Source organism: Poecile atricapillus, chromosome 7 (assembly GCF_030490865.1).
Source record: "Poecile atricapillus isolate bPoeAtr1 chromosome 7, bPoeAtr1.hap1, whole genome shotgun sequence".
Lineage (NCBI taxonomy): Eukaryota > Metazoa > Chordata > Aves > Passeriformes > Paridae > Poecile > Poecile atricapillus.
In genome coordinates this window covers 28,823,819-28,849,945 of record NC_081255.1, presented here as the reverse complement: position 1 = coordinate 28,849,945, position 26,127 = coordinate 28,823,819, and the positions used below count along the sequence as shown (strand labels likewise).

At 44.9% G+C, this 26,127-nt stretch overlaps 1 protein-coding gene across 3 annotated transcripts in view; it reads left to right on the top strand.

The window, feature by feature from the left end:
• LRP8 (LDL receptor related protein 8) overlaps positions 1-25,527 on the top strand; it is a 175,380-nt gene extending 149,853 nt beyond the window's left edge. For 2 of the 3 annotated variants that reach the window (XM_058842711.1, XM_058842713.1), the window contains 14 exons: positions 4,548-4,670; positions 5,013-5,135; positions 7,924-8,043; positions 8,173-8,298; positions 9,004-9,175; positions 11,519-11,746; positions 12,285-12,403; positions 13,835-13,974; positions 15,130-15,271; positions 15,721-15,873; positions 16,656-16,886; positions 19,326-19,394; positions 19,648-19,820; positions 20,692-25,527. In XM_058842711.1, coding sequence (XP_058698694.1) covers positions 4,548-4,670; positions 5,013-5,135; positions 7,924-8,043; positions 8,173-8,298; positions 9,004-9,175; positions 11,519-11,746; positions 12,285-12,403; positions 13,835-13,974; positions 15,130-15,271; positions 15,721-15,873; positions 16,656-16,886; positions 19,326-19,394; positions 19,648-19,820; positions 20,692-20,730 — 1,958 coding nt within the window. In that variant the 3' untranslated portion in view covers positions 20,731-25,527. The remainder of the gene's footprint in view (positions 1-4,547; positions 4,671-5,012; positions 5,136-7,923; positions 8,044-8,172; positions 8,299-9,003; positions 9,176-11,518; positions 11,747-12,284; positions 12,404-13,834; positions 13,975-15,129; positions 15,272-15,720; positions 15,874-16,655; positions 16,887-19,325; positions 19,395-19,647; positions 19,821-20,691) is intronic. The other variant, XM_058842712.1, reaches the window with a different exon arrangement.
• The last annotated feature ends 600 nt before the right edge of the window (positions 25,528-26,127 follow it).

Here is a 26,127-nt window from a genome sequence, read left to right as displayed (position 1 = left end):
AGGGGAGCAGCTCACTGATGGTGTTTCCTGATGAAATGCCTCATAAATTTCAATCCCTGTTCAACTTGAAATGTTTTAAGTCTTTCACAGGCTCCATTTATTTTGACATTCTTCTGTGTGAGAGGAGTAGGACTGTGCCCACAAACCTTCCTGAGGCAGAGGGCTCACTGTTGCCCAGCTTCTTTCCTTGGTGTGACAGGCACCAGCCATGTCCAGCTGAGCTCAGACTGCCGAGCTGAGAGGTCTGAAGGAGCACAGCTCCACCAGCCTTCCTGAGCTGCAGAGCAGCCTCAGCCAGCAGCACTTCCAGAGGCACCAGAGGCAGCTCCCAGGGCAGAGGATGCAGCTGGACACCGCTGCAGCACAGCACGGTGCTGACAACCAGTGGAGAAAGGGGGAAATGTGGCTGAAGTGACTTGAGAGAATTCTGAGTACTGGAGGTTTAGCACAATGAGGGTCTCTTTCCAGAAAATCTCAGTCCAACACGATGTACAGTTTCTCTACCTGGGAGAAACAAGCATGTGAGCTGATTCTGCTGCCTTCATTCCTGTGGATTGGGAAACAGTGGGATTCAAAGCCACATTGTTTCACCTGCCTCAGTGCTCCTCTGCAGAGTGCCTGGTTCTGGTTACACCTCAGGGCCACAGCAGGGTGTGAGCCCGTGGCCATTCACACTGCATGGACGGCATTCTCTGAAGCAGCAACCAGGAGAGACCTTGCAGCACTGAGTGCTCGTGGGAGCTGACGTGTTGGCTGGGTCAGAGCTAAAATTAATGTTCCTTCCCCATCCTAAATGCAGCTGTTGCTGGGGTGCACCTGTCTGCAGTAAGAAAGGGACATTTGGGAACTCTGGAAAATCAGCATCACTTCTCATCTGTTAGACTGAAGACTTTAGGGACTTTTATGATTCTTTTCCACCCCAGAAATTCTCTGTTTGAGATCAGTATCATGGGGCATGCAGAGAGCCACAGGTGTGTGACACAGCTCTGTCCCCTTAGCAACAGGGATGGCACATGGGCCCCTTGGCTGGACTTAAAACTGCAGACCCCACCAACCCCACCACTACATCTTCTCTTGCAAATGGGGATCATATGGGGTATGTATAGTATAAACAGAGGGATGGGAGCTAATGCTTTAAAAAAAAGTCATGAGGCCATCACCCATCATTTGTTATAAACATTTTGGATTGGTAAATGAGTAGAGCAGAAATGAAGGGTGACAATTGGTGAACAGGTTTTGGCAGCGAGACAGCAAATAAATAGGAGGCAATGAGTTATTTCAGGAGAACATTGAGAACATTGGGTGGCTGGGGTTTTTTCCATAGCATATATATTCAAATATGTATATATGTATATTTATAAAATGAACATTAGGTTAGATTTATTAGTCTCCAAATCTGGAATGGTTATATTTTAAAACGTCCTTTGCAACGTGCATTAGGGCATCCAGGAGGAGGAATAAATAATGCTTACAACTGACAGCAAGAAAACAGACCCCTTCAGACCTGACCTCACACTTTCCTGCCTCTGTCTCCCCATCTATAAAATGGGATTGATGCATTTTGCAAATGTTGGGATTTTTTCTTTTAGGGAGGAAGGGGAAAAAACCAGAAACCAGAAGAAACTGAGGCTCAGGTTTGGAGTCTGGAATATACCTGCTGAGTTTGAGCGAGGCAGCTTTGTGCTCAGGATTTGTAAATGGGAAGTGTGTCTCTTTGAGGGAGCCTGTTAATTTAGCAGGGCTTTGGTAATTTATTTTGTGTTTGATTTGCAGAGGAGATGGCTGTAAAACTACTGAGATTTCAGTGATTTAAACCTTCCAAATTAGGCACAGCAATTTTCTGAACATCTTGTGCAAATAAACAGCACAGCTCTTCCCTCTTCTTGGGTTATTGCCTTGCCTTGGGAATGGCCTTAATGGGAACCTGCTGTCAGCTGTGCCTGTGGGGCTGAAATGGTTTAGTGTCTCAACTTCAGGATAACATGGAATTCTCCTGAAAAATGCGGCAAAAAATAGAAATACCATACATGCATTCTAATGCCTTTGTCATCAGTAAGAGCTGTTATTGTATCTGCCTTTTCTAGATGTCTGTTAAGAGGCTCAGAGGCTGTTCCTCAAATATCTGAACTTCCACAGCTCTGGTGGAGTGAGAAGTAAGACAGGGAACCCAGCCTGGTCTCCAAACTTGTCTGTTCTTGAAACAAAGCTTTGTGCAGTGGAGTACAGCCCCACATCTGTGTTTTGCAGTCTCTGTAGCAACAGAGCTAAGAATTGTGCTGTCATTTCCCTCTCAGTCTTGGGGTGCTTGTGCAACATTGTCTTTGCAATTCCTACAAAATTCTCCTTAATTTTAATTCGTTTTAGGATTAAAAACCTTTCTGTTCTCAGCATTTAGCTATAACTGCTTTTTAGAAGAGCTTTGAAGATTAAAATTGAAGACAATTATAGGTTTTATAACAGCTGTCATCCAAATCTGTAGCTGTTGTCACGCAGATTTACTTGATAAACTGGAGACCTGTTTCTGCTCCAGAAAAGACAAAAACCCATTGGCTTTAATTGCATGTTACACTTTTGTGAGGGGGTTAATATTTATAGTCAGAAATGGAGGACCATCCTATCCTACCTCCACACATAGAAGTTACTACAGAAAACGTGAAGCAAACTGGTTTTCAAGTTAGGGGTGAAGACAAGAAATAATTGTGGCAAAGGAATTTTCAGTGAGGTAATAGGAAAAGCCTTGCAGTGGCCAAGGTTTAGCTTGGCAGAAGTCAGGGTTTCCTGTGGAGGAGGGAGCTTTCTCCATGGTCAGGGCTTCCCCAGGCAGTACACGCCAGGAACAGTTTAAGCAGAAGTGACTCTGCCTCCCTGCAGGAGTTTTTGGTGCCACTTCCAGACCTGTGGTCTGTGACTCTCCCAGACCACTGCTTTGTTTCTTTCCCCCCCTCATTTTTCTGCATTTGGTAGAGCAGCAGATCCCACGTGCTTAGTTTGGAGCTGCTGTCCCAGATGTCCCACTGAGGTTTCCCATTCCTGTGTCTGGGTTTATTAGCTGAAACGTGGCAGCACAGCTGGTCCCATAACTGTGCTTATTGCTTGGGATTTTTTTTCTCACTTTGCGGCTTTTTATGAATATAATGCATATGGCTTTTCTCTCCAAGGAGCAGCGCTATTTCCAAACTTTCCTCATGTGAACACTGGGTATTTCTAACAACAGGATTTCTTCCTTCTCCCACCAGCCCTGCAGTTGTGGCTTTTCCTGTCTCTGGTACCTTTTGCTGGCTGAAGATGCACTAGAACTAAGTCTAGTGAAGCAGTCATGAGCCTGGATCCTGCATCCTGCAGGATGCACTCACCAATAATGTGGAGTCTTTGTGCAACTGATACTTTATGGTATTGATGCTGGCCCACTTCATGTCTGCAGCTCTTCTTGGGTTATCTGAAAGTAGTCATTTTTTATATTAGAACCAGTGTGTCAAATTGTCCAGGGAAGTCTGCAGATAATTCTCACCTCCCATGTAGTAACACCAGTGCTGGCCTCCCCTCACTGCTCAGCAGCAGTGATTTTCTGTCAGACCATACCAGGACACAATCACATGATGGAAAGGCTGGAATCACCAGGGTGTGCTGCTGTAATAGGATTTTAAGAATACATCCAATGGGTGCCTCAGAAGGAAGCTGCAAATATGTCAGAGGAATGAGGAGCCTGTACCCTGTGTCAGCACAGGGTTGGTCCCAGCTAGGGAGGTCCCTCATTCATTGTAACTAGGAGAGGGAAATGTGACTACTTTTAGCATGGTCAGTGCAGCTGTCTGGTTTGATATTTTTCCCCAGCTTTGCTGTTTATCAGGTCTGGTTTGAATCTGTTATAATTTGACCTTGACAAATAAATTTCAGGCATGAAAACTGGGCTGATATTGCAGAGGTGTTTAGGACAGGAAAGCCCAAGAAACACCCCAGTACAGTGGAGCTCTTCTGCCTTCCAGTGGGCTGTTGGCTCACGGGCATTCAGTAACCTGATGATTGTGTCTCATTGCTGCCTTCATCCCTGCTGTGACCAAGCTGCTTTGGCAGAGTCTCTACAGGTCTCTTGCCTGGGCCTTAGCCTGAACATGTGTTGAAATGTATCTGAAATGTAATTTTTTCTGAAGGAAGGAGAGCTGAGGAGCAGTTCCCTTTGCCTACCCAGTGTCACTGTACACTCCAGCTGGCCTCACAGAGCCTGCAGCCCCCAGAGCTGCCCCACTGCTGGGAGTTCTGCTGCCTGCTTGTTCTGTCACCTGAGGAGCTTCACTGTCAGCACTGGGTCTGTTTTGACTGGGTGTCCTCATATGGGCTTTGATGCTGTTTTCCCAAGGATGTAGAGGTGATGTGGGACACCAGAGGGACACAGGAGAACAGTGGCTCGCTTGCTTTGATGGCAGCAGCCGATACTCTGACATTTGCTGACAGAGGATGCAACCCCAGCAGTGTCAGAGGGACATGCCTGATAAGTACCACACAAGTGACTGAGTTCTGTGTGGCTGATGCTTGAATATGTTGTCTTAAAGCTCTGGTGACCTGCCAGCCAGATGAATTTCAGTGTGGCAATGGGACCTGTATCCATGGAGCAAAGCAGTGTGACAAGGTGCACGACTGTCCTGACAACAGTGACGAGGCTGGCTGTGTCCAAGGTGGGTACAGGTGCTCTTTCAACTCCATGGGGTAAAGCTGCCAGGGCTGTGTGGCCTCTGCAGAAAGAAGAGGCCTCTGCTGCTCCTCTGGGCTGTGCCAAGCTGCTTCCTGCACAGTTTTAAGCCATTCTGGCAGTGGGATTACTTGGGAGAGATGATTGTGCTGACCAGGCAGACTGCATGATTCGAAAAGTTCTTTGCATGATGCTCAGGCTCAATGTTCATTTGCTTAATCCCATCCCATTTCTGCTAATGATGCCCTCCTGAGCTTTATGTCAGCCTGTTTGTTGTCACAAGCCTCATCTAACTTCAGTTGCTTTCCTCTCTTGCCCAACATGACAGAGTCAGCATGTGAAAGTCCCAGCAAGTTTCAGTGTAAGAGTGGAGAGTGCATTGACGGAGGCAAAGTGTGCGATTCACATAAAGACTGCAGGGACTGGTCTGACGAGCCTCTGAAAGAATGTGGTACAGTACTTGCCTTCTACGTGTTGCTCCTGTTGTAACTGCTTCCCCTCTTCTCCATCTGGTGCTCACAGCTTTGAGTGTAACCACATGTAGCTGCTAATGCTATTTCTCACTCTGCTCCTCTTTCCTTGCCTTTATTCTCTCATCACCCTTCATATGAATATAATTAGCTTAGTCTGATCATCTGTAAGATTGAACTGTGCCCTTCTCCACTCAGTTTTTATTCTTGAAGGGATGTATGAACTGAGCACGGGACTAGGGATGAGGAATTCCCCCTCTCCCCAAATACTAGTGTCCTCCACAACACAGACCAGTTTATTTAGCTTCATTGCCTAGCTTACCCTTGAGTTCTAAGATGATGATAACACCATAAAAATACAGCACTGGGAACATGCTTTGAAGGTGAAAGCATGTAGAGTAGCAGCAGCCCCTGAGAGAGGACTTCAGCCATTTCTGGGTTGTACACGTTGGTGCTGCTTCCCTCAGCAGTGCAGCAGGGCTGCTCTCTGCAGTGTCCTGCCAGCTCTGGGCTGTAGGAATGCCAAGAGAGTCAGGGCTGTTTGAGCCAAGGGAACAGAGCCCAGGCCACAGAGCTGTGCCCTTCTCTTGCCTTTCTCACCAGATATTGTGGGCATCAGCCCCGATCTGCAGCAATACTCAAACACATTTCTTGTTTTCCCCAGAGCAGGGATGTCTCCAACAGGCATCTCCTTCCATGACATCATGGAGCTCAGTGGCTGCCTCTTAAATAACTCCTGTTCAGGAAGAACTGTCAGTCTCTTCCCCGTTTTAGACAAGCAATAGTGTGTGCATGCCTAGTGAAGATGCTCCTACCTCATGCTTCCAGTGTGCCCTTGCTTTCTTCCACTAATCCACATCTCCCTGTTTCTCTGAGTGGGTGTTGCAGCTGTCTGTGGAGGTCTCCCAACAAAGCTGGCAGCCTGGTTTGTCATAGGAGACTGGGCAGTGGCACAGCTGGGCTGATGCTCAACCCAGTGGTTGTGGTGCCATGACTGGTGCAGCCCTGGGCTGCAATGAGGAGTTGGGAAGCAGAGAAGAGTCCCCAGGGGAAGATATTTCTCAAAGGGTGCAGTGCTGTGGGTTGCTGTGACTGTAATGCCCACACACAGGTAATCCCCACAGGAGGCAGAGGTGCTCCCCAGCTCAGTGTGTCTCTGGCTGTGCTAAACTCTGCAGTGCCCTCTAAGAGTCCCCCAGAAAAGCACTGCAGAAGGCAGGACAACACTTGGCTATTTTAGTCAGGCAGCGAATATAGTGCTGAAGTTTGAGTGAAGAGCAGCAGCTGCCACAGTTCTCCTGCCTGGCTCTGCCTGGCTCCTCCTCAGCTCCTCTTGAGAAGTGCAGCAAGTGAACCAGCACTTGATTTACAGCCCCTAAATCCATTCCACAGAGCACCTCTGAAACCATGGGAATCACCTGAGTGAGACTTCACTTGTTAATCAAAAGAGCCTTTGCAGTATTTTGCAGAGAGCAGTTGTGCATGTTGATGACCCAATTTGCTACACACCCGTGCAAGTGTAGGCATAGGAGATTTCCATCCATAAATGTCACTGAACAGTGACAACATACAATGGGACTGTGGACACCTTCTCAGAGCCTGGTGAACTTGCTCCATTAATTACATATTCTATCTCTATATGTACCTGCTAGGAAGGTAAAAGCATCCCAGAGCTGAGATGGATTCCTTCTGGCATGGTGTTTTCCCAGTCTTACTGACTTAATTGGGTTGTGGCTGTTTCCATTTTCTTCCAAGAGCAATGGTTTAACGGCTCTGCTGTGCTGCTCACCTGCAGTGTGCAAGGAAGCAAGAAGTAAAAGATAAATGAAAAATTTGCCTTTAAATTGCATTATAGACTGGAGCAAATCAGTTTTCCTTGTTCTGTTGAGTCCACTATCCCTGAAATCCCACAGTTCCTGTTCAGCAGTCTTCCTTAAAGAGAGAACTTTTCTCTTCACCTTTTGTAGGTCAGTTACAAGAAATGTTTTCTCTGACAGGAAACCAGCTTCTCCCAGCCTCTCATTCAGTTCTTCTTTCAAGGATCCATTTATTCTGTTTTTCATTTCAGCACTTGAGAGCAGGATCAGAGAGGTGGCCTTGGATTAGAAAAGGCCCCAGGAGAGTTTGGGGGCTGTTGCTTCATAAATTGCACACTGGGGGCTGCCAGCAAACACTGTTGTGGGGGACATGTTTGTGGGAGGACTGTATCTCTACTAATGGAGTATCTCTGACAGACTGCACTTCAGTGTTTTCTGGATTTTTTCACATAGATTGTTCCTTGGAGCTAGATGGGAAAATAGTACAGTATTTCAAAATAACTGGCCCCTGGGAGATGAGAGTCCCCCAGCATGAATTATTAAAGCTCAGAGAGACTGTTCAGAAAAGTCAACATGAACCAGCGCATGGGGAAGGAGGAGTATGCTGGAGAGAGCCCTTCGGTCCCTTGGAAGTTTCTCACATGTGGCAGAACAGCTCAAAGCAGCAGCTCTCTGATGGGATGAGAGACTCACATATGCTGTATCCCCAGGGCTCCCCATTCATTCAGCCACTAGCTCTGAGTCCAAAGGATCCCCCAGCGTTGCTTTGGAATAATAAAGAGCAAGAAAGTGATACAGTGGAGGCTTCCTGTCTCTGAAGGCACTTGTGCTCTATAGGGCCAGTACCAAAACTGATAGAAATGGGAAAATTTCTGAGGAAATCTCTTAATTTTATTCAATCTCACAACTAAAGGCCCCCATTTGTTATAGGTGATCTGTGTATCCCCTGCAGGTGTCAATGAATGCTCGATGAACAACGGTGGCTGCTCACACATATGCAAAGATTTGAAGATTGGTTACGAGTGCGAATGCCCGCCTGGATACAAGCTTCTGGATAAAAAAACGTGTGGAGGTAATTGACATGCAAACAGCAGTCCCTTGTGTTTCACCATAGAGAGACGTGATTATATTCACTTGAGCATTGCTCCATCACAGATGGTTTGATTTCAAGTTATTGATGGGTTTCAAACACTCCTTTCAGACATAGATGAATGTGAGAATCCAGACGCTTGTAGCCAGATCTGCATTAATTACAAGGGAGACTACAAATGTGAGTGCTACGAAGGATACGAGATGGACACCCTGTCCAAGAACTGCAAAGCTGTAGGTAAGACAACGCCACAGGCACTAAAACTGCTTGCTCAACAGCGCAACTCCGATAAGAAAACACGCTCGCGAGGCTGAGGCAGGGGAACGGAAACAAAAGGAAACACGCAAAGCAAGCAAAGACATTTCACTGCGAGCAGCACAGAGCTGCTGCAGCAACAGCAGATGCGTCTCTAGGCAAGAACTACTGATCATGCAGCTCAGAATATTTTAACAGTGTACAGAGCAAGATTGCAGTCACTACTTGGCTTGTTTGAAGCTGAAACAAGAAAAGAAAGTCTCTTGACAGGTGTTATTGAAAACAGTGCAGCAAAAACATTTAGCGGTAGTAGTATTGAAAGAAAGAAAACATCCTGATTAAAACAGGGTAGCTGAGCCACCCCCCACCCTCCCAGCTGTAAATCACCAAAATCCGGCCCAGGATTTTTTGCTGAAATGAACTGAAGATGAGGCCATTCCCCAGAGTTTTGCTTGCAGCTTAGCAGAACAGGCCAGTGCCAGAATGTGCCCAGGGACCACAGGGGTGCCTGCACGTGACAGCCCTGCCTCTGGAGCAAGTTTCCACTTGGTTCCAGTGTGGTGTAAAGCTTCTGTACAAACACAGCTATCAGTGACTGATAGTTCCACTGTTGCTTGAGAAATGAAAGCTGAACCCAGCCCTTGGGACAGCTGCTGAAGTGACAAATGTGCTGATTTTCTGTGGTAGGCAAGAGCCCGTACCTGATCTTCACCAATCGCCACGAGGTCCGTAAAATAGACCTGGTGAAAAGGGACTATTCCCGTATCATTCCCATGCTGAAGAACGTGGTGGCACTGGATGTGGAGGTGTCAACAAACAGAATATATTGGTGTGACTTGTTCTACCGAAAAATCTACAGGTAAGAGAGGATGTGTGTGTTGGTCCCTTCCCAAAGCTGCATTCCATCTGTATCCCCTTAAGCAGTCCAGAGAACAGTGCAGGGTACAGAGCACCTGAGGGCTTTTCTGCCCTCACAGGATTTCCTGTTGTGGCCAAGACTTGGTAATCTTTTTTGGGAATTGATAAAGACACCAGAGGCTTGTGCAGTTCTCTCTTTGATAATACTGGGTGACTTTTCATCAATACCACATCCTGCTGCACTCGTGCAGTTAAATGTAGGCTCTTGTTTCCTGAACCATGGATGCTGCAAAGCAGGGCCAAGGCTGCTGCCACGCTCTAAGTGTTTTATGGGAGGCCACAAAGCAGGTAAATGGTGGGAGCAAGGAGGCAGCAACACAGACACAAGCTGCTGCCCACTGTAGTCTCTGGTAGACTGGATTTAAATTCACAGCACCTGACCACAGTCCATGTTCTGTAACTCTCATTCTCACTCCTTCAGCTGCTTTTATGGCATCCATCACAATTATAATGTGCTGGGTCTTGTGAGTGTGCTTAGCCAAAAAAGCATTTAATTTATGTGTTTAAAATACCCCGTGTATACTCTGATTTGCTATTGCTACATTGATACAGCTATTGCAGCTTCTGCAGTGCTTTGCTCTGGGTTTCAGCTAATGATCAGGCACAGGCTGACTGGTGGCAGCACATGGGAGCCAGGCCAGGGTTTCTACAGGCTGTGGTAGTTCCCATGCCCTGCAGGGATATCTGCCCAGGCTGTGCTGGGTATTGACCAGCAGTAGCTGGGCAGATACCCTGAGGGGCCTATGGGGCTCTGAAAGTGGGGGGATGGTTCAGAAGAAAGCTGTCAGCACTCACTGGGTCTGTCTGTGCAAGGGCTGAGTTCGTACAGAGAATTATCCAAGACACTGCTCCTGCAATTCTCCAACAGCAAATATGTTGGGAGTCCATGGGAACAAGCAGTCTGTGGTTGAGAGGCTATTGCAAGGTGAAAAGTGTGATGCAAGAGGTAATGCTGGCATGAGATCCCATCTTTCATAATGGTCACCTCACTTGCCTTTCCAGATCCTGTCCTGTTGATGTCTCCTTTGGGATATATAAATACTATACAGTACTTCTACAGTATTTACTTAGTGGGAAAATTGAAATGTCACTTGTACTTGAGCCCTTCCCTTGTGGAAGCTGCGGGAGCCCCTTGGTTTTCTCTCCTGTGCAGGCATAGGCAGGAAGCAGGGAACACAACTGTCCTGCTGGAATACTGGAACCTTGGGATCACTGCCAGATGCCCATAGGGCCCTGAGGTACCATTCCTGTGGTGCTGGGTCAGAGGCAAACCAAAACCATTCTTGTAGGGAAGATGCAGCAGTTTCTGGTCATCCAGGCTGACTGTGCATGGCCATTCCAGCCCTGACTGCAGACTGTAAAACTGTCAGGAGTTCCTGGGTTTAGATATTTTGGTTCCAAGGCTCTAATCCAACATTGGAGAACTCAGCTCCCATACAATTCACCTTCTTATTCATGAGCAAAGCAGGATGGGCAGTGAAGAGAGGATGTGAAGCATCTTACGATTTCAAATGTTTGGGGTAAGAGACAGAAACTTCCTGCTGTTGTATAACTGTTTTAAGGTGTACTGAGTTATTCTAAGAGCCAAAGTTTCTATAAACACTGATGCAAACTCAGAATAACTAAATTCAGCTCACTCAGCAGAATTGATATTGAGAGCAGAATCAGCCTGTGTGGTTGTAGGAGCAACATTCCAGTTATTTATGAAACATCCATGTGGAGTCTGCTGCCTTTCGTTATCATTTTGAAAGATTTTGAGGCTTCCACTAATATTTAGTGAACTTTTTGTTTGTATCTAGTGAAATAACTTACTAAATTAATGCAGCTTCATGAATTTCTTTGATGAATCACAATTAGCTACACAGCTCCTAATTCTGTGGTACATATAAGCACATTTCTTGCATGCTCAGTTCAACTCTGTTCAGCAGAGCCCTAGAGATTATATTTTTAATGTTCATAAATCCCACAAATCAATGCTGTTGAAGTTAACATGCCTGAAGTCAAATGTTTTCCTGAATTGTACAGTTACAGTAGGAAGCAGGTAGAAGGATGAAAGGAACAGTTCCCTACGGTGGAAATGCTGCCATATGGGAACGGGGAAATAGGCTGTAGGAGAAAGCAGAAGGTTGCAGGAGCACCATAATGTTACCATAAGGTAAATAGGAGGCTGTAGGAGAAAGCAGAAGGTTGCAGGAGCACCATAAGATTCCTGTGTCAGCCACGCTGCCCTGGGGGCCCAGCTGTGGGAGCCCTGTGGGAGCTCTGTGACCTCCTGTCCCTGCAGCGCCTACATCGACAAAGCGAGCGACACGGCCGAGCAGGTGATCCTGATCGACAGCCAGCTCAACTCCCCCGAGGGACTGGCCATTGACTGGGTCCATAAGAACATCTACTGGACAGACTCTGGAAACAAAACCATCTCAGTGGCCACTGCAGATGGAAGAAGGAGGAGGACACTTTTCAACAGTGACCTCAGTGAGCCCAGAGCCATCGCTGTGGATCCCACACAGAGGTAGGTGTGAACACCACAAACACCCCTTTGCCAGCAGAGACATTCCAGTCACCTTTTTGCCCTTCTGACAAACTTGGGGGTAGTTTTCATCTCACCAGGACTTCAGATGCCCTTTAAGATATACCCTGCAATGGGACTGTGGAGATGCTTTAACTAACCCTTGGCAAGGTCCCTCCTGTTAAAGACAGTTCAGAGCCAGTTCATGTGTTCAGCGGGCCTGAGCTGGTCTTGGCACAGGCTGTGCTGGGAAATGCAGCCTGTCTGATTTGTGTTTGGGCTGTTTGGATGAGTGAATGCCAGGTACCTAACAGGCACAGCAGGAGAGTGTCCAGGGGTTAGTTACTGGGGTGAGATGCTGCATTCTGGTGCAAGTTTTGTATCAGATTCCCCAGTGGGAGAACTGCATGTGGTTCCACCAGCAGAATTAACTGTAATTGCTGTAATAAGGAGAGAACCTCAGGGCACCTCCTACTGCAGTCAGAAGTGCAGGTTTCTTAACTGGAGTCCAGGTTATTGCTTTCTTACCTCTGCCTCTCAGGTTCATGTATTGGTCTGACTGGGGAGACAAAGCCAAGATTGAGAAGGCCGGTCTGAACGGGGTGGGGCGGCAGGTGCTGGTCACCGACAACATCGAGTGGCCAAACGGCATCACACTTGGTAAGTGCCCAGGGCAGAGCTACAGCACCCACTGGGGCTGAAGGAAATCTGGTTTTATTGTTGAGCAGGAAAACAAAATCATAACTGCTCAAAGGCACCTGTACACACAAATCCTAAACTGGGCTGTCACTACTGCTCACGAACATGAGTTCCCTTATTTCAGCAGCACAAATAGGAAGTCTTGCTGCAGTCAGAACCTCATACTGCAGGAGCCTTAAGTTGCTTGTCATTGTGCCTTAAGGCAAGAGGAAATTTTGGGGGAGGATGCAGAGCTGTGACAACCCTCTAGAAGACTGAAAAGCTTTTGAATCCTTGGTGTTAAATGTCTCTGTACCTGGGCCTGTCTCATTACAGGAGCAGTGTCAGGATCCTGCACTGAACTGATGAATGATGCACAGTGTATCAGGGAAAGGAACAGGGCCTGCAGAACCCATTCCCTGTCACCATTCCTTGCCTGCCCAGCTGCTCAGGGCAAATGGAACCCTTCAGAGGGCTGTGGTGGTTCTCAGTGCCACACCAAGCAGCAGAGTGGGAAGGAGGTTTCATGGAGCAGCAGGGAACATCCTGCTCTGGAGTTGGAGCTCTGTGTGTTTAACACCATGTAGATGTGAGGTTCTCTGCTTGGCTCTGAAAATGGTGGCTGTAGCAAGGATGGAGGAGGAAATGCTGCTGCCACTACATACTGCTGAAGTGCTACTGCTGTGAACAAATAATGTTATCATTTAGTAATTAAGAAATTAATTAATGACTTATTTCATTATATAACTTGTTTTATTGGCTCTCATCCACTTCACTTGCATTCTGTTCAGTGAATCCCATCCAAAATGAGTGAATTTGCTCTAGAAAGATAAATGCAGTGCTTAGCATTCCAAATAACATTGGATCCTTTCCTCCCACTTTTACCTGCACCCTCCCCAAACCTGGCTGGTTGTGGTAGGACTGTCCCCACCAGCAGATTCCCCCAGCCTGCAGCATAAGAAGGGTTTCTGGGCCCAGGATTCTTCTTCACTGAAAATGTGTGAATCTCACAGCTCCTTCCAGTAGTTGTTCTCCAGCAACGGGCCAAGGCCCAAACAACCTTGGGAGGGATGAAGCTTCTCGCTCGGGCACTGGTGGAGAGAATCTGGGAAGCCCAAACTGCTGCTCCCCTGCTGCTCCTGGTAACAACAGACCCTCATTGTACAAGGCTGTCAGTCAGGCATTCCCAACACACAGAGAGCAGAATGTTCCTCCTTTTTAATCTTATTTACAGGGTTTTATCCCAGCATATCTGGGCATTGATTCAAAATCAGAACTACTGTTAAAAAAAAAAAAAAGAGGCCAAATAATAGAGAGATTAGTCATGCTGCCAGCAGGAAAAACATGCTGGGCAAGAGCAAAATAGTTGCAAGAGTTGTGTCTAATTTTGCTTCATTGTGGTTTACTTTTCAGATTTGCTGAATCAGCGTCTCTACTGGGTAGACTCCAAATTGCATTCACTGTCCTGCATTGATTTCAATGGCAGCAACAGAAAAGTTCTGATCTCCTCTGTGGATGATCTGAGCCATCCTTTTGGCTTGGCAGTGTTTGAGGTAAGAGTGGAAAACAGATGCAGAGCAGACTTGAGCCTGTAAGAGGTCTCAGAGCCCTTCTTGATTAAAGGCTCTGCCTTTTGCACAGCACAGAGCTCGGCGAGGGCAGTGGCTGCTACAGAAACCAATTAACCTCGTGTGGGTTCAGCAGGGAAATTGGTTTTTAAAGCCCTTCATCAAGAGCAAAGTGTTACCTGATGCTTCCACCTAATGCAGCACCAGTGCATTAAATGATCAGGGGAACAAAGGCTTCAACTTTTGGCACTCACTGTAGTAAGCTATAGCAGAGAAAGGTCCAGTTGGCTTCTGGCTCAGGAAAACCCTCATCCTTAAATCCCTTATTCCTCCTATGTGAAATGTGTGATATCTGACCATCTAATTTTTGGCATAGGTTTCTCCAGGTCATTGTTGCTCTTTAGTGCTATCCCCATCAGCAGCATCAGGAAGGATCTCTTAGGTTATTTCACCTCTCTCCATCCTTCCTGGTATTAATGGCTGGGTGGAATAACAGACAACCCTTTTGCTTTTGCTAAGCACTTTTTTGCTAAGCCCTTGTTGTCCAGTAGTGTGGCTTTCCTTACAGAAATACACATGGGTTTAGGAGGCAGCAGCACATGCAGATGACCAATCACTTAAACTGTTGGTAACTGTGATTCCTGGGTACCTCTTCCACCATTAGTTCTGTATCTTCAGTCATACTATGACATGCAAAAGATATTAATACAAAAGAGAAATAGGTGCTCAGCTTCCAGGTGTGCTCCAGGCACTGTCCTCTTCACAGAGCCATGTTTAATGCAGATATTATCTTGGGAGAGGAGGAAAAAATCAGCAAGGTAATAAATGTTTCTAGTACAGAGTGTGGCCCTTTGCTCAAGATCTACCCCAGCTTAAGCAGCTCAGAAACAACACAGATGTAAGATGTCTGTACCTCACCCTCCCAGAGCTACTCAAAATTAAACAGCACTCTGTAAACTTGTAGGAATGCTGAGTTTTTGAACATTGTTCAAAACAGAAAAAAGCTGCAGACAGAAGTAGCGTAAACAAAAGGTGCCCCAAGGTAGGAACATGGGGCACTGACTTTGTGACTACTGGAGTTTAATCCAACTCAAGTAGGATTTGAGCAGGCCAGGTCAGGAATCTGTGCATTCCCTGCAGGACAGAGTGTTCTGGACTGACCTGGAGAACGAAGCGATCTTCAGTGCAAACAGGCTCAATGGCTTGGACATCTCCATCCTGGCAGAGAATCTCAATAACCCTCATGACATCGTGGTGTTTCATGAATTAAAGCAGCCCAAAGGTAAGAGGTGTCCTCAGGATGTCATGGCCCTGAATCAGATTTGTTTGAGCTGGCAAATGAAATGCTTCCTGATAGTTCTTGATGAGAGAGAATGCACAGGTAATAATGGGAAATCAATGCCTAATGTTTGAAGTTCCTGCATAATTAATTCAGCAGCAGCATTTATTGAAGAATCTGCAATTTGCTAATAGCTGTTTAATTAGCATCTTTGATAACAGTGAGTTACTCTTGTCACTGTGATGCTTCCCATTCATTATGTATTTGGGAAGTTTTTATTGTACTTTGTAAAGTTCCACTCCACTGTACAAACTGAAAAGATGCTTGAGTAGCCTGATAAATTGAGGTAGGGAGTGGGAGAAGGTCTTTTCAGAGGATCTGATATTTCTTTGCCAAGGGCAAGAAATAATTAATTAGAAAAATAACTTGTGTTTTCTTCCATCCTTGAACAGCTCCAGATTCCTGTGAGCTCAGCCCCCAGCCAAACGGAGGCTGTGACTACTTGTGTCTTCCTGCACCTCAGATCTCTCCCCACTCCCCCAAGTACACGTGTGCTTGTCCTGACAATATGTGGCTGGGTCCTGACATGAAAAAATGCTACAAAGGTAAATACAATCACATCTCCATTTCACTGTCCCAACAAAATCATAGAGTGAATATGTTTCCTGATGGTGAAAACACAAACACCAACTTCTGTATTCCACTCCTTGCTGCCCTCTGAGCCCAGCAGCACTGTGGTGTCCTTTGTTTAAAGCTTGCTTATTTTGGAAAGTTTAACCAGAAAAAGATACAGCAGGAAGGGGGGAAAAGAGCTAGGGACCAGCACTAAAAGTGTGAATAGTCAATAAACCATTAAAATTGATTACTCATCTATTGATATATTGATTATTTAATCTATATATGCAATATATGCTTATATGTATATATATATATGTATATGTGAAATATATTTACATATATTTAGATATTTATATATCTATCTATAGACAGGTATCAGGTCTGGAGAGGCCACAGTTGTTGCTGATAATATCCTGAAGAGATGAGTGGCTTCATTGTAGTTCTTCCTAGCATGCAATGAGTTCCTCGTTAAAATTCAGAATCTTAGGAGGTTCTCAAAAACTCCCCAAGTTTGTGAACTTCTTAGCTGCCTTTAATATAGAGTGCTTTTTTAATTAGTATTACTTAATCAAGCTTGACTTCAGGAAATAATTTCTGTAGCTTTAGGAAGAGAACTGTCGATAGTTTGACTGCCTCGGAAATAGAACTGGAATTTGGTTTCTGCTTCTCTTCATTAAACATAAGAGTCCTTCCTAGATTTTTCTCACCATTTTTGATTTATTTGGTGTACCTGCTTTACCCAAATTTCATTATTGCTTTTGGTTTCCAGATCTTCCAACCACTGCAACTCCTGTAGTGGTTTCCACAAGCACAGCGTCCCGTGCTGACGGCACCACGACCATCGCCGCTGTACCTGGCAGTGCCAATGACACCACTGAAGTCGTCCCCAAAGCTGTACCAGAAGCTACAATCACCACCCCCAGTCTTCATTTACCTTCCACCACATCCATCCTGATAGATTCTGAGATGACCACTGGAAACAGCAATTTATCACAGCACTGTAAGAGAATGACATTCCTTTTCTTCTTCTGTATCACTTCTCATGCACTGGTGGGAGACCTGACCTAATGTCTGAGTTCCAGAGGGGTGAGGTGCAGGCACACTCTGGTGCACAGCAGGAGACATCAGCTTCTCTCTGCAGGCACCTGGGTTACGATGGCTGCTGTCATTCCATCACTTGGCATGTCAAGGAACTTATATCAGCTTTTATCCAAGGCACATGAACAGCCCTGAGAGTTCACATCAGCCCTTGCCTTGTGCCCAGTACTGGCTCATCCCAGCTTCAGTGCTGCAGACAGCAGAATGGATGATTCTGCAGCTGCTTCACCTATTTTAATTGTTTACTTATTAATGTGACCCAGCACAAGTTCAGGGTGAAAAATTGCCCCTGTGCACCTTTGGTGCTGCTGGACACGTGGAATCACTACAGCCCAAGACAAGATGTTTCTGGTTTGTGTGGCCGTGCTTGGCGTGTTAATGTGGCCTCATCATGACACAGGTTTGAAGTTTTGCATTATTTATCAGAAGAGGATCCCAGTGGAGAGCACTGATAGGCTCTTCTCAATGAACACCAGCCTCCATCTCAGAGCTAACAGGCAATTCCTCCAGGTCCTGCTGCCAAAGCACAGCAGAAAGGTTGAATTGCTGTTCAAAAAAAAATCTAGTCCAAAGAGAAGATTTTGCTCTGCAAGACCTCAAACAGACATGTATGTTTAAAAACAGTAAAATGCTGCTTTCCCCCTCCTTAGGGCAATTTTTTTCCTGGTTTAGGGCAAATTTGGGAGAAAACCTCCGAATGGAATCGTTCTAAAATGCAAATTTAAGCGGCCCCTCCCCCAACTGGGTCCCGGAAAGATTTCCTTGCAGAAAAGTGGAAAAAACTGTTCATTTAACAAGCAAAGTATCTACAAGCATAAAAAAATAATAATATTAACAATAAAACCTCTCGCTGTTGGAAGAGATGGCAAATTCAGAAAGTCCCTGCCGTGAGCTGCAGCTCAGTCTCTTCTCGGTCCCTCCGGCGCTGGAAAGTGCCGAGGCCCCGCTGAGCCACAGCTGGGAGCTCCCAGGGTTTGTCTGGGTTTGCAGTCCAGAGCAGGCTTGGAAAGATCCAAGGGAAAAGGAAAACACCGTGCGGGGAATTTCTCAGGCAGCTGAACAATAACTAAACGCTGTGTCCGTGCTGCAGACAGCACAGGCCGCAGCGGGGCGGGCTGAGCGCTGTTTCTCCAAACAAACCGCGGCTCCTTTTGTCCCTCCCCTGCGCTCCGGAGCCGCCTGGAAACGGGCAGAGCTTCACATCCAGCAGGAACAGAACGGACCAGTGGGGACACGAACAGCAGAAAGTCAGCCCAGGAAACCACAAATGTTTCAGTTTCGATGACGTGTGGAAAGCAGCGGTGCACCGCCCCTGCCTGCAGAACCGTGCTGTGCAGAAAGCTCAGTCCAAAGGCTAAAATGCATTCAGTTCCCTTTGTGAAAGTTTCTTTCAAGTGCAGTAATTACCTTTTTATTATGTCATGGAAGCAAGGTGCTTTTATTGTCCACTTTGGAGAGAGTCTGGCTCGTTATTAAGTAAATAATTATGTAATGGAACAGCCTGCCACAGGGGAGTATTTAGGAGTTGCATGAATTGGTGTATCAAAAGAAAAAGAAGTTAGTTCCTCCTCTTGCAATTCCTGATATTTTAGAAAAAAGTAAATTTTCTCTACTGATAAGCTATATGAGAGATCAGAACAAACATTTTAAAATATAAAACTTGAAAGGTTATATTGAATTTTTTTAAATTATATTTTCCTGTAATTGCTTTTTTCTCTTAGAAGTACACTATTGAGTTTTGGGACCATCCTTGCATGGGCAGGCTGCAGCAATGAGGGATAGATGTGTTCACTAACTCCTCAGCTGTAAATAATAAAAAGGGAAAAATTAAACAGAGAAACTGTTCAGATGGCTTTGAACTACATTCTTTTTTCTGACAGCTCAGTAAGTCATTGAGTGTGTCAGTACTAGAAAGTGTTCCGCTGTGGATTTTTAGGAGTGCTATTCACCATCCCCTGATCCCTGCATTCCATTTCCATTAAATGTCAGGTTTTTAAAACTGGCCTCCTTTTTTGTGCCTGAAAATCGGAGGCCCAAGCACAGTGACCCATTTCTGGTCAGTTTCTCTGCCAGCGCTGCACCGAGCGTGTCCCTCCAGTGGCCTCAAGCTGTCGCTGTCCCCGTTTGCTGCAGGGACCTCGCTGCTCAGGAGCAGCAGCTCAGCTCAGCCCGCAGCTGCCTGCACTGCTCCGTGTGGCCAGGGTGATTTTAGTATGAAACTTTCTGAAAATTCTTTAATTGCAAAAGCTTTCTGATGGGCAGAGCAGCACGGGTACTAACAGAAAACATCCTTTAAAAGCAGCAAACGAGTTAAATGATCAGAACACTTCTGTAATTACAGATGCAAATGATGATGAAGGCTTCGGTTCAACTGTGACAGCAGCTGTGATTGGAATTGTCATTCCTGTGGGTAAGGAGATGGGATTTAACCTTTGAAGGAGATCACACCAAAATGCAATACCAAAATATTGTATTTACCACAGTAAATACATTAGTATTGTATTTAAACCCCGCAGTTTTCAGGGGTGGGGTGGGAAAGAGTGCAGGAACTGCTGGGGTAAAGTAGCCCAGCGTTGAGAAAATGTTATGAGGATGCTGCCAACATGGGAACATGGCAGTAGATCCACGCCTGCCTAACAGCCCATTCTCTCCCCTCTCCTCAGTGGTCATTGGCTTGCTGTGCATGGGGGGATACCTCATCTGGAGAAACTGGAAACGGAAGAATACTAAAAGCATGAATTTTGATAATCCAGTTTATAGGAAGACAACAGAAGAGGAAGATGAAGACGAAATCCACATTGGGCGAACTGCCCAAATTGGACACGTGTACCCAGCAGTAAGTACCTGAGGAGATGGCTGATGGAGAGGATTAATTCTGTTTAAAGTACCCATACAGAATCTGGATTAATGTTGCTTATTTGCCACATAATGACAAAAAACAGAACTTTTTGGTTATCATTGATTAGGCAGAAGCCTAAACTTGAGGCAGCCCATGCAGTTGTCTTAGAATTTAGTGCTCTGGATCAGATACTCTGTTCAAATGAAGAACAATTGTCCTAATCAAGCTACCAATCTGACAAATGTAAAGCTGCCCCAAGAGTTCCCTCAGGATGGGACAGGAGATTACTCATCCTCTACTGAATTCCATTATATCTGTGCTTAGGCTGCTACCAAGTGTCCAAACTATTGTAAGGATAAATTTGAGTTTCTCTACAAACCAGGGAGAATATTTTCTCAACAGTAACAGTATAAAGAAAAGTCACATTCCTCACAAGGAGAAGTGAATGAGGTTCTGTTAGAAGTTAAGGAAAAGGATCCTCCATCAGAGCAGTATCCCTGGGGAGAGGAGCACTGGCAATTTTCTTCTGCAAATTGTATTTTCAGAAGAGAGCAGGAGGATCCAGAGTAATGAGTGTAGGCAGGCAGGTGGGTGGATAATGTCCTCTGTCATTTAAAGGTCCCACACAAGATCACACTGGAGAAACTGCCATCCCTTACAAGGAATTTTATCCAACACACATGGGCAGGAAACTTCCCAGCACTCTTCAGTAACACTTGAGCAAGTGACCTCATTTGGGAAGGGAAAAAATCACTATCTAGAATGGACTTGTCACCAGTACAGCAGGGATAACCATGAGAGTTCTAACAGGAAATACAAGCTAGCACCAGTATCACAGCTCACAAAAGTGTGTTTTTTTCCTCCCCAGCGTGTAGCATTAAGCTTAGAAGATGATGGATTGCCATGAGGATGAAGATGCTGCTCCCATCATCTGAACACTGAACAAATTTGCTTTGGACCACAGAACCTGCTTCCTCTTTTTGATCGTTATTTATGTTGCAGAAGGGTAACCACAAAGTTATAATGAACTGCAAACATCCAAAGGATGTGAGAGTTTTGTATGTATAATCTTTTATACACATTTTAACTTGTTGCACTACCCATTTGTGATAGTGAATAAGCAACAGCTGAGCTACTAACTCAATGTACATAACCAGCCAGGCTGAAGGTTCAGTAGCTATTGCTTTATTTTAAGACTATATTTATAGATATTTTGTAAATATGTTGAATATGCTTTGTGGCTATCCATCAACATAAGTAAAATAAATTCTGTACAGGCAGTTTAGAAATATTTATTAACAAAATCTGGATTATAAACTCTGTTCTGTAAATATAGTAGAGGGGTGAGAGTATTTATTTTTTGTATGTTTGGCTTGCTGTGCATAGATTATCTGTGTATATATCTATCTGAAGAAGATAGATATATAGGCATATAAATATATACATATATATAAAAATATATACATATATTTTAAAACTACTAGCCTACATTTATGAAAATTAGGGATAATTGAATTTTTACAGGATGTTTGAGAAGTTTGCTTTGAAATCTAAAGACACTATGTAAGAAAGAGCTGTAGTGTAAGATAGCTGACCAGTGAAGCACTCCATAACAAACAGCTCCTGATTCCCATCCTGGCTCTTAAGGGCTGCTTTTACATTTTCCAGTCTATCCATGAAGAATCCATGCAGTGCATTTAACTGGAGAGCTATTGCCTACAGCATTTCAGCCAGGAGAAACTCCTACAGCACCCAGGGTTTTTGTGTTGTATCGTTGCTTTTTTACAGCTTGGTTTTTGTTCATTTGTTTCTAAATGTAAATCTAAATGTTTTCCAACACTCCCAAGTGAGTGCTTGCCCTGGTTTTTCAGGAAAAAAACAAACAAGTCACTTCCTTACTTCCTTGCATTTGTCCCCTGCTCATGCTGACAAAAAATTGAAGTTTAGGAGCTGCTGTGGCAGGCGCAGAACTCTTCCACAGTCCTGCCCCTGGCAAGCTGCCCACGGCAGGGCTCCAGCAGCACAGCACAATGGGCAAGGAAGCCAGAGCAGGTTAAAAATACCCAGCCTTTCCAGTGTCTGTGGCTGGGACATCCTGCACCTGGCAGGAAAAACACTTTGTTTTTCTTATCTTGTTCTCCTGGGAATTCTGTGGGAAGTGAGCACACTTTCCTCCCACTGCATAATGGCCTGGTACCTCCCTGAACTGTACCAAATCCCAGAGAAATCTTCCTCATGTTTTTATGTCAGTCCAAGCTTTTGTATTTGAGTAGAAGAAACTCAGGCTGAGTAGGTTTGGATTTTTTTTCCTTTTGTTTTCCTTTATTTTAGAATCAATTTACAGAGTAATGTGAGCTGGAAGCTGATTCTTGACTAAGAGAAGGAAAAAATTATGTAAAGCCCTGGTATGCATTACAGACATTATACATACTCTCAAATGCCTCATGGCCTGCACAGTCAACACAGAATTAATCAAGCATCCTTCTAGTCTAAATTTTAGATTTTAAGGCAGTGACAAAATGAAATATCCCATTATTGTTTTAAGGTATGAAGCTCTTTCTACAAATCCATGCACTGTGTGCATGAAGAAAAAAGCTGAGAAAGGCTGTATGTGATAACACTGTAACTAACAGACGAATGTAAATATATATGAAAGTTCTACAGTTTTGATACTTTTTTAAGAACACACAAACCAGCCTGTACAAACCATGTGTAAAAGGCTGCAGGTTTTTTCAAACCATTGTAAATGAACTCAACATGCAGTGCTGATTTCAACCTTTACAGATTTATAACTACTGAGAATCAAACACCAAATTTGTTTTTTAAGAAATTAATTATTTTAAATAATGGTTCAGATTGGTAGGGTGATATTTAACATCGTAATCATTTCTGCTCTGTCTTGTCATACTGAAGTTCTGTTAGAGTAAGTTCTTGCTTGGTGCCTTTTGTGTTTCAGTTCTTACCTTCCAGACAAAAGGCCCAGGGAGGGGCGGGGGGCTCTGTGTAACACTTGCTGTACTGGAAACCAAATGATCACGTTTGTAAAACAGTGCACTGTTTCTATAGAAAGATTAAATTTTTTTATCTGGGATTACTGAACTGATTTCTTCATGGTGTCTGAAACGGGACTGTATCATACTTTGGTCTGACTTTTCCCTAATTCTTTATTGCCCAAATCCAGAGTGGGATGTGGGAGCAGTGCTGCGTAAGGATGGTGCAATATTCAAAACAGAGCGCTTTGTTCTGAATTGTCTTTTTCTGCCACGTTGGTCATCTGAAAATCACATGGAAAACAGCACCAGTTTCATTTCCTCGAGCTGAATAATTCCATCAGTGATGCAGCCAAGTAAAACTTCCTGTTTTTTGTCGTACACCAGTCCTTACCCAGCGTGAGAAAATGTCCCAGACCTGAACAGTGCTCACTACACAACTGGTGGGGTTTTTAACCTGAACTGCCACATGCTGGACTATTCAACAGCTAATTGTGAATGACTCAGTTTCTTCCACAAGCTTTTGGTAAAATATCTACAGAAGCTGCAAAACTCCTTAGAGCCACACTTACACCCTCCTCTTGAAAAAAAAAGACAGAAATACTGCTATTTCTGGAATCTCAAGAGGCAGGCTCAACTTCTTTTCTTTTAACCATACAAACATTCCCTTTCATGGAAATGAAGCCAGAAGAAGGCTCTGAAAGTATCACAAGAGTTTTGGCTGGACACATAAGTGACTCAGCACTAACACACTGTTAGCTTGCTCTCTCTTCCCTGTCTCTTGAAAAAAAGGGAAATCCTGGATAATACAACACAATACAACCTTTCCCCATCCCATGTTGTTCAAAGTCCTTGGAAGCAGTGCAATTACTGAAATTCTCTTTCAGTCAAGTCTTGGTCCCAAAGGAAGCAGCCAAGCAAGTAAAACTTTTCAGGCAAAGAATTATTACCAAACTAATATGGACTGATGTACTGGTAAATATCAGTGGTTTTGTTTTCTATCCAATTGGAAATAGGTTTTTCTTACTTCAAAAGATTCTTCCTTTTCACTGAACTATTTTGGCAAACTAATATGGTAACAAAGAGAAAAAGTGAAACAACAAAATTCTCTCCAGGTCTAAACAGCAAGGACAGCACAAAAAACTGAAAGACCCTCATAAGAGAGTCCCAAACCTACCTGGGCACTAAGATGTGTGCTAGCTTTGCATTAATTAATATTTAATAAAAAAGAAAAAACTGCCTACAGAAATTATTTTTTTCTGAAAAAAGCTACTCAGAGCTTCTTTTGTGCCTAGAAAAAACTAATAGCTAATTTTAAGAATTGACAACTGATTAAACTATTTAGAAGTTAGATTTGTCTCTGTGAGATCTATATTTTAAAAACAAATAAGTCTAATGTGAAAAAAGACGTTCAGTGCTGTGGTAAATTTTAAAAGGTTTAATAAAAAAGACAGTAGGAGACAGACAATAAAGCAGAGGGTTAAAACGGCTGGGTGCTTGGCACTCTGCCAAGAGCACCCCTGCTGTTTTGGAAACATCCTTTACATTCCATTTCTATTCCATCAACTTGATGCTTATTCACAGACTTTATGCATATTCAAACTTTTCTATTAAATAATTTATATTTTCCAGGCGCTGTTTAGCACGGCCACTTCCTGGGTCACCTTTTTAAAGCATGTGTGTTTCTTGGCTTGTGGTTTTAATCCTCTTCTTACCGCCTTTTAATTTGAGCTTGGCTCCTCCTTTCCACAGCCAGTGAGTGTTGATAATCAGCAGGGTCCCCATCATCTGTTCACTGAATGTTATCCTAACTAAGCAGGCAGTTCAAACGTACCATATCGACTATTACAGCAAAGCCATTTTAGCATTAGACACAGGGCATTCATCTTAATACTTTCCAAAAGCCGGTATTATACTATGTATGTGTAACGCTAAGAAAGCTTTCTTCTGGCTTCTGGCCTTGAACAGGTAACGGGGGCTGGCCTGGCGGGCCCGGGCGCTGCTGCGGCGCTCGCTCTTCTCGGGGAGCCCGTAGGGTTCTGTTCGGGAAGAGTGGCCGGGGATCCTTCCCCGGATCCTACCCAGCGGGGCCGAGCTCTTTTCGGGAGCCCGTAGGGTTCTGTTCGGGAGCAGTGGCCGGGGATCCTTCCCCGGATCATTCCCAGCGGGGCCGAGCTCTTTTCGGGAGCCCGTAGGGTTCTGTTCGAGAGCAGTGGCCGGGGATCCTTCCCCGGATCCTTCCCAGCGGGGCCGAGCTCTTTTCGGGAGCCCGTAGGGTTCTGTTCGGGAGGGGTGGCCGGGGATCCTCCCCCGGATCATTCCCAGCGGGGCCGAGCTCTTTCCGGCCGAGCCGTTTCCAGCAGCGCCGCCGCCGCTGCACTCGCCGGGAAGTGCCGGGCGGGGAGGAGAAGCCATCGGCCTGGGCAGCTCCAGCGAGCCCTGCTTCTCCAGAAACCGAAACCACTGCAGGATGCCTCCCAAAACAACTACCCTTTTTAAACTATTTATGCGTTATTTGTGCAAATTTAAATTAATCGGTATTGGCCCCAGAAGGTGGCCTGGATGCCTCGCAGTGCTGAATGTGGATTTCTCATCCCAACTTCCAGAAGAACTCAACGAGCACCAGTCCAGGCCGAGTTCTGAGCTTTTACAGGAGGGCAATAATGCTAACCTAGATCTGCACCAGCAAGCAGAATGAGAATTAACATGCTTTATTTTTTTCACATTATTTGCAGCATTCAAATCTCCATGTACCTCAGTGGGAGAACATTCCGTACAGGATTAGCCGCAGCTGCCTGCTAAATTCCCCACACATCAAGGAAATCACTGTAATCTTGTCAGTGGTGATAAGGCAGTGCCTTAGTGGGGAGCTGAAGCTGTGTCAGTGAAACAAGCAAATCTCCCTGCCTGGCTCCAAGGACGATGCACACAGGATTGCACAAGGCTGGACTGATAATTTTGTCTTCACACCAGTTCAGTTCTTCAGCCCTTGCCTCAAGGCTACAAAGTCAGGTAAAAGAGGAGAGATTTTACCTACAGTTCTTGGCCAAGTACAACTGAGGCCACATAGCAAAGACATTCCATATTACCCTGTTCAGGACTTTATCTGCTGAGTCTACCAATCAAAGAATCAATTAGTTCCAACGGCAGTAATTTATTTTCATGCATATATTCCCCCACTGGGACTCAGCTAAAAGCACACACATTAATTTAATTCAAGCCATTACACATAAAAGATGATGGAAAGCCTTACAACCAAACCTTCAAGAAAAATCCCTGAATCTACATACTTTACTAATAAGGCACAGACCTAA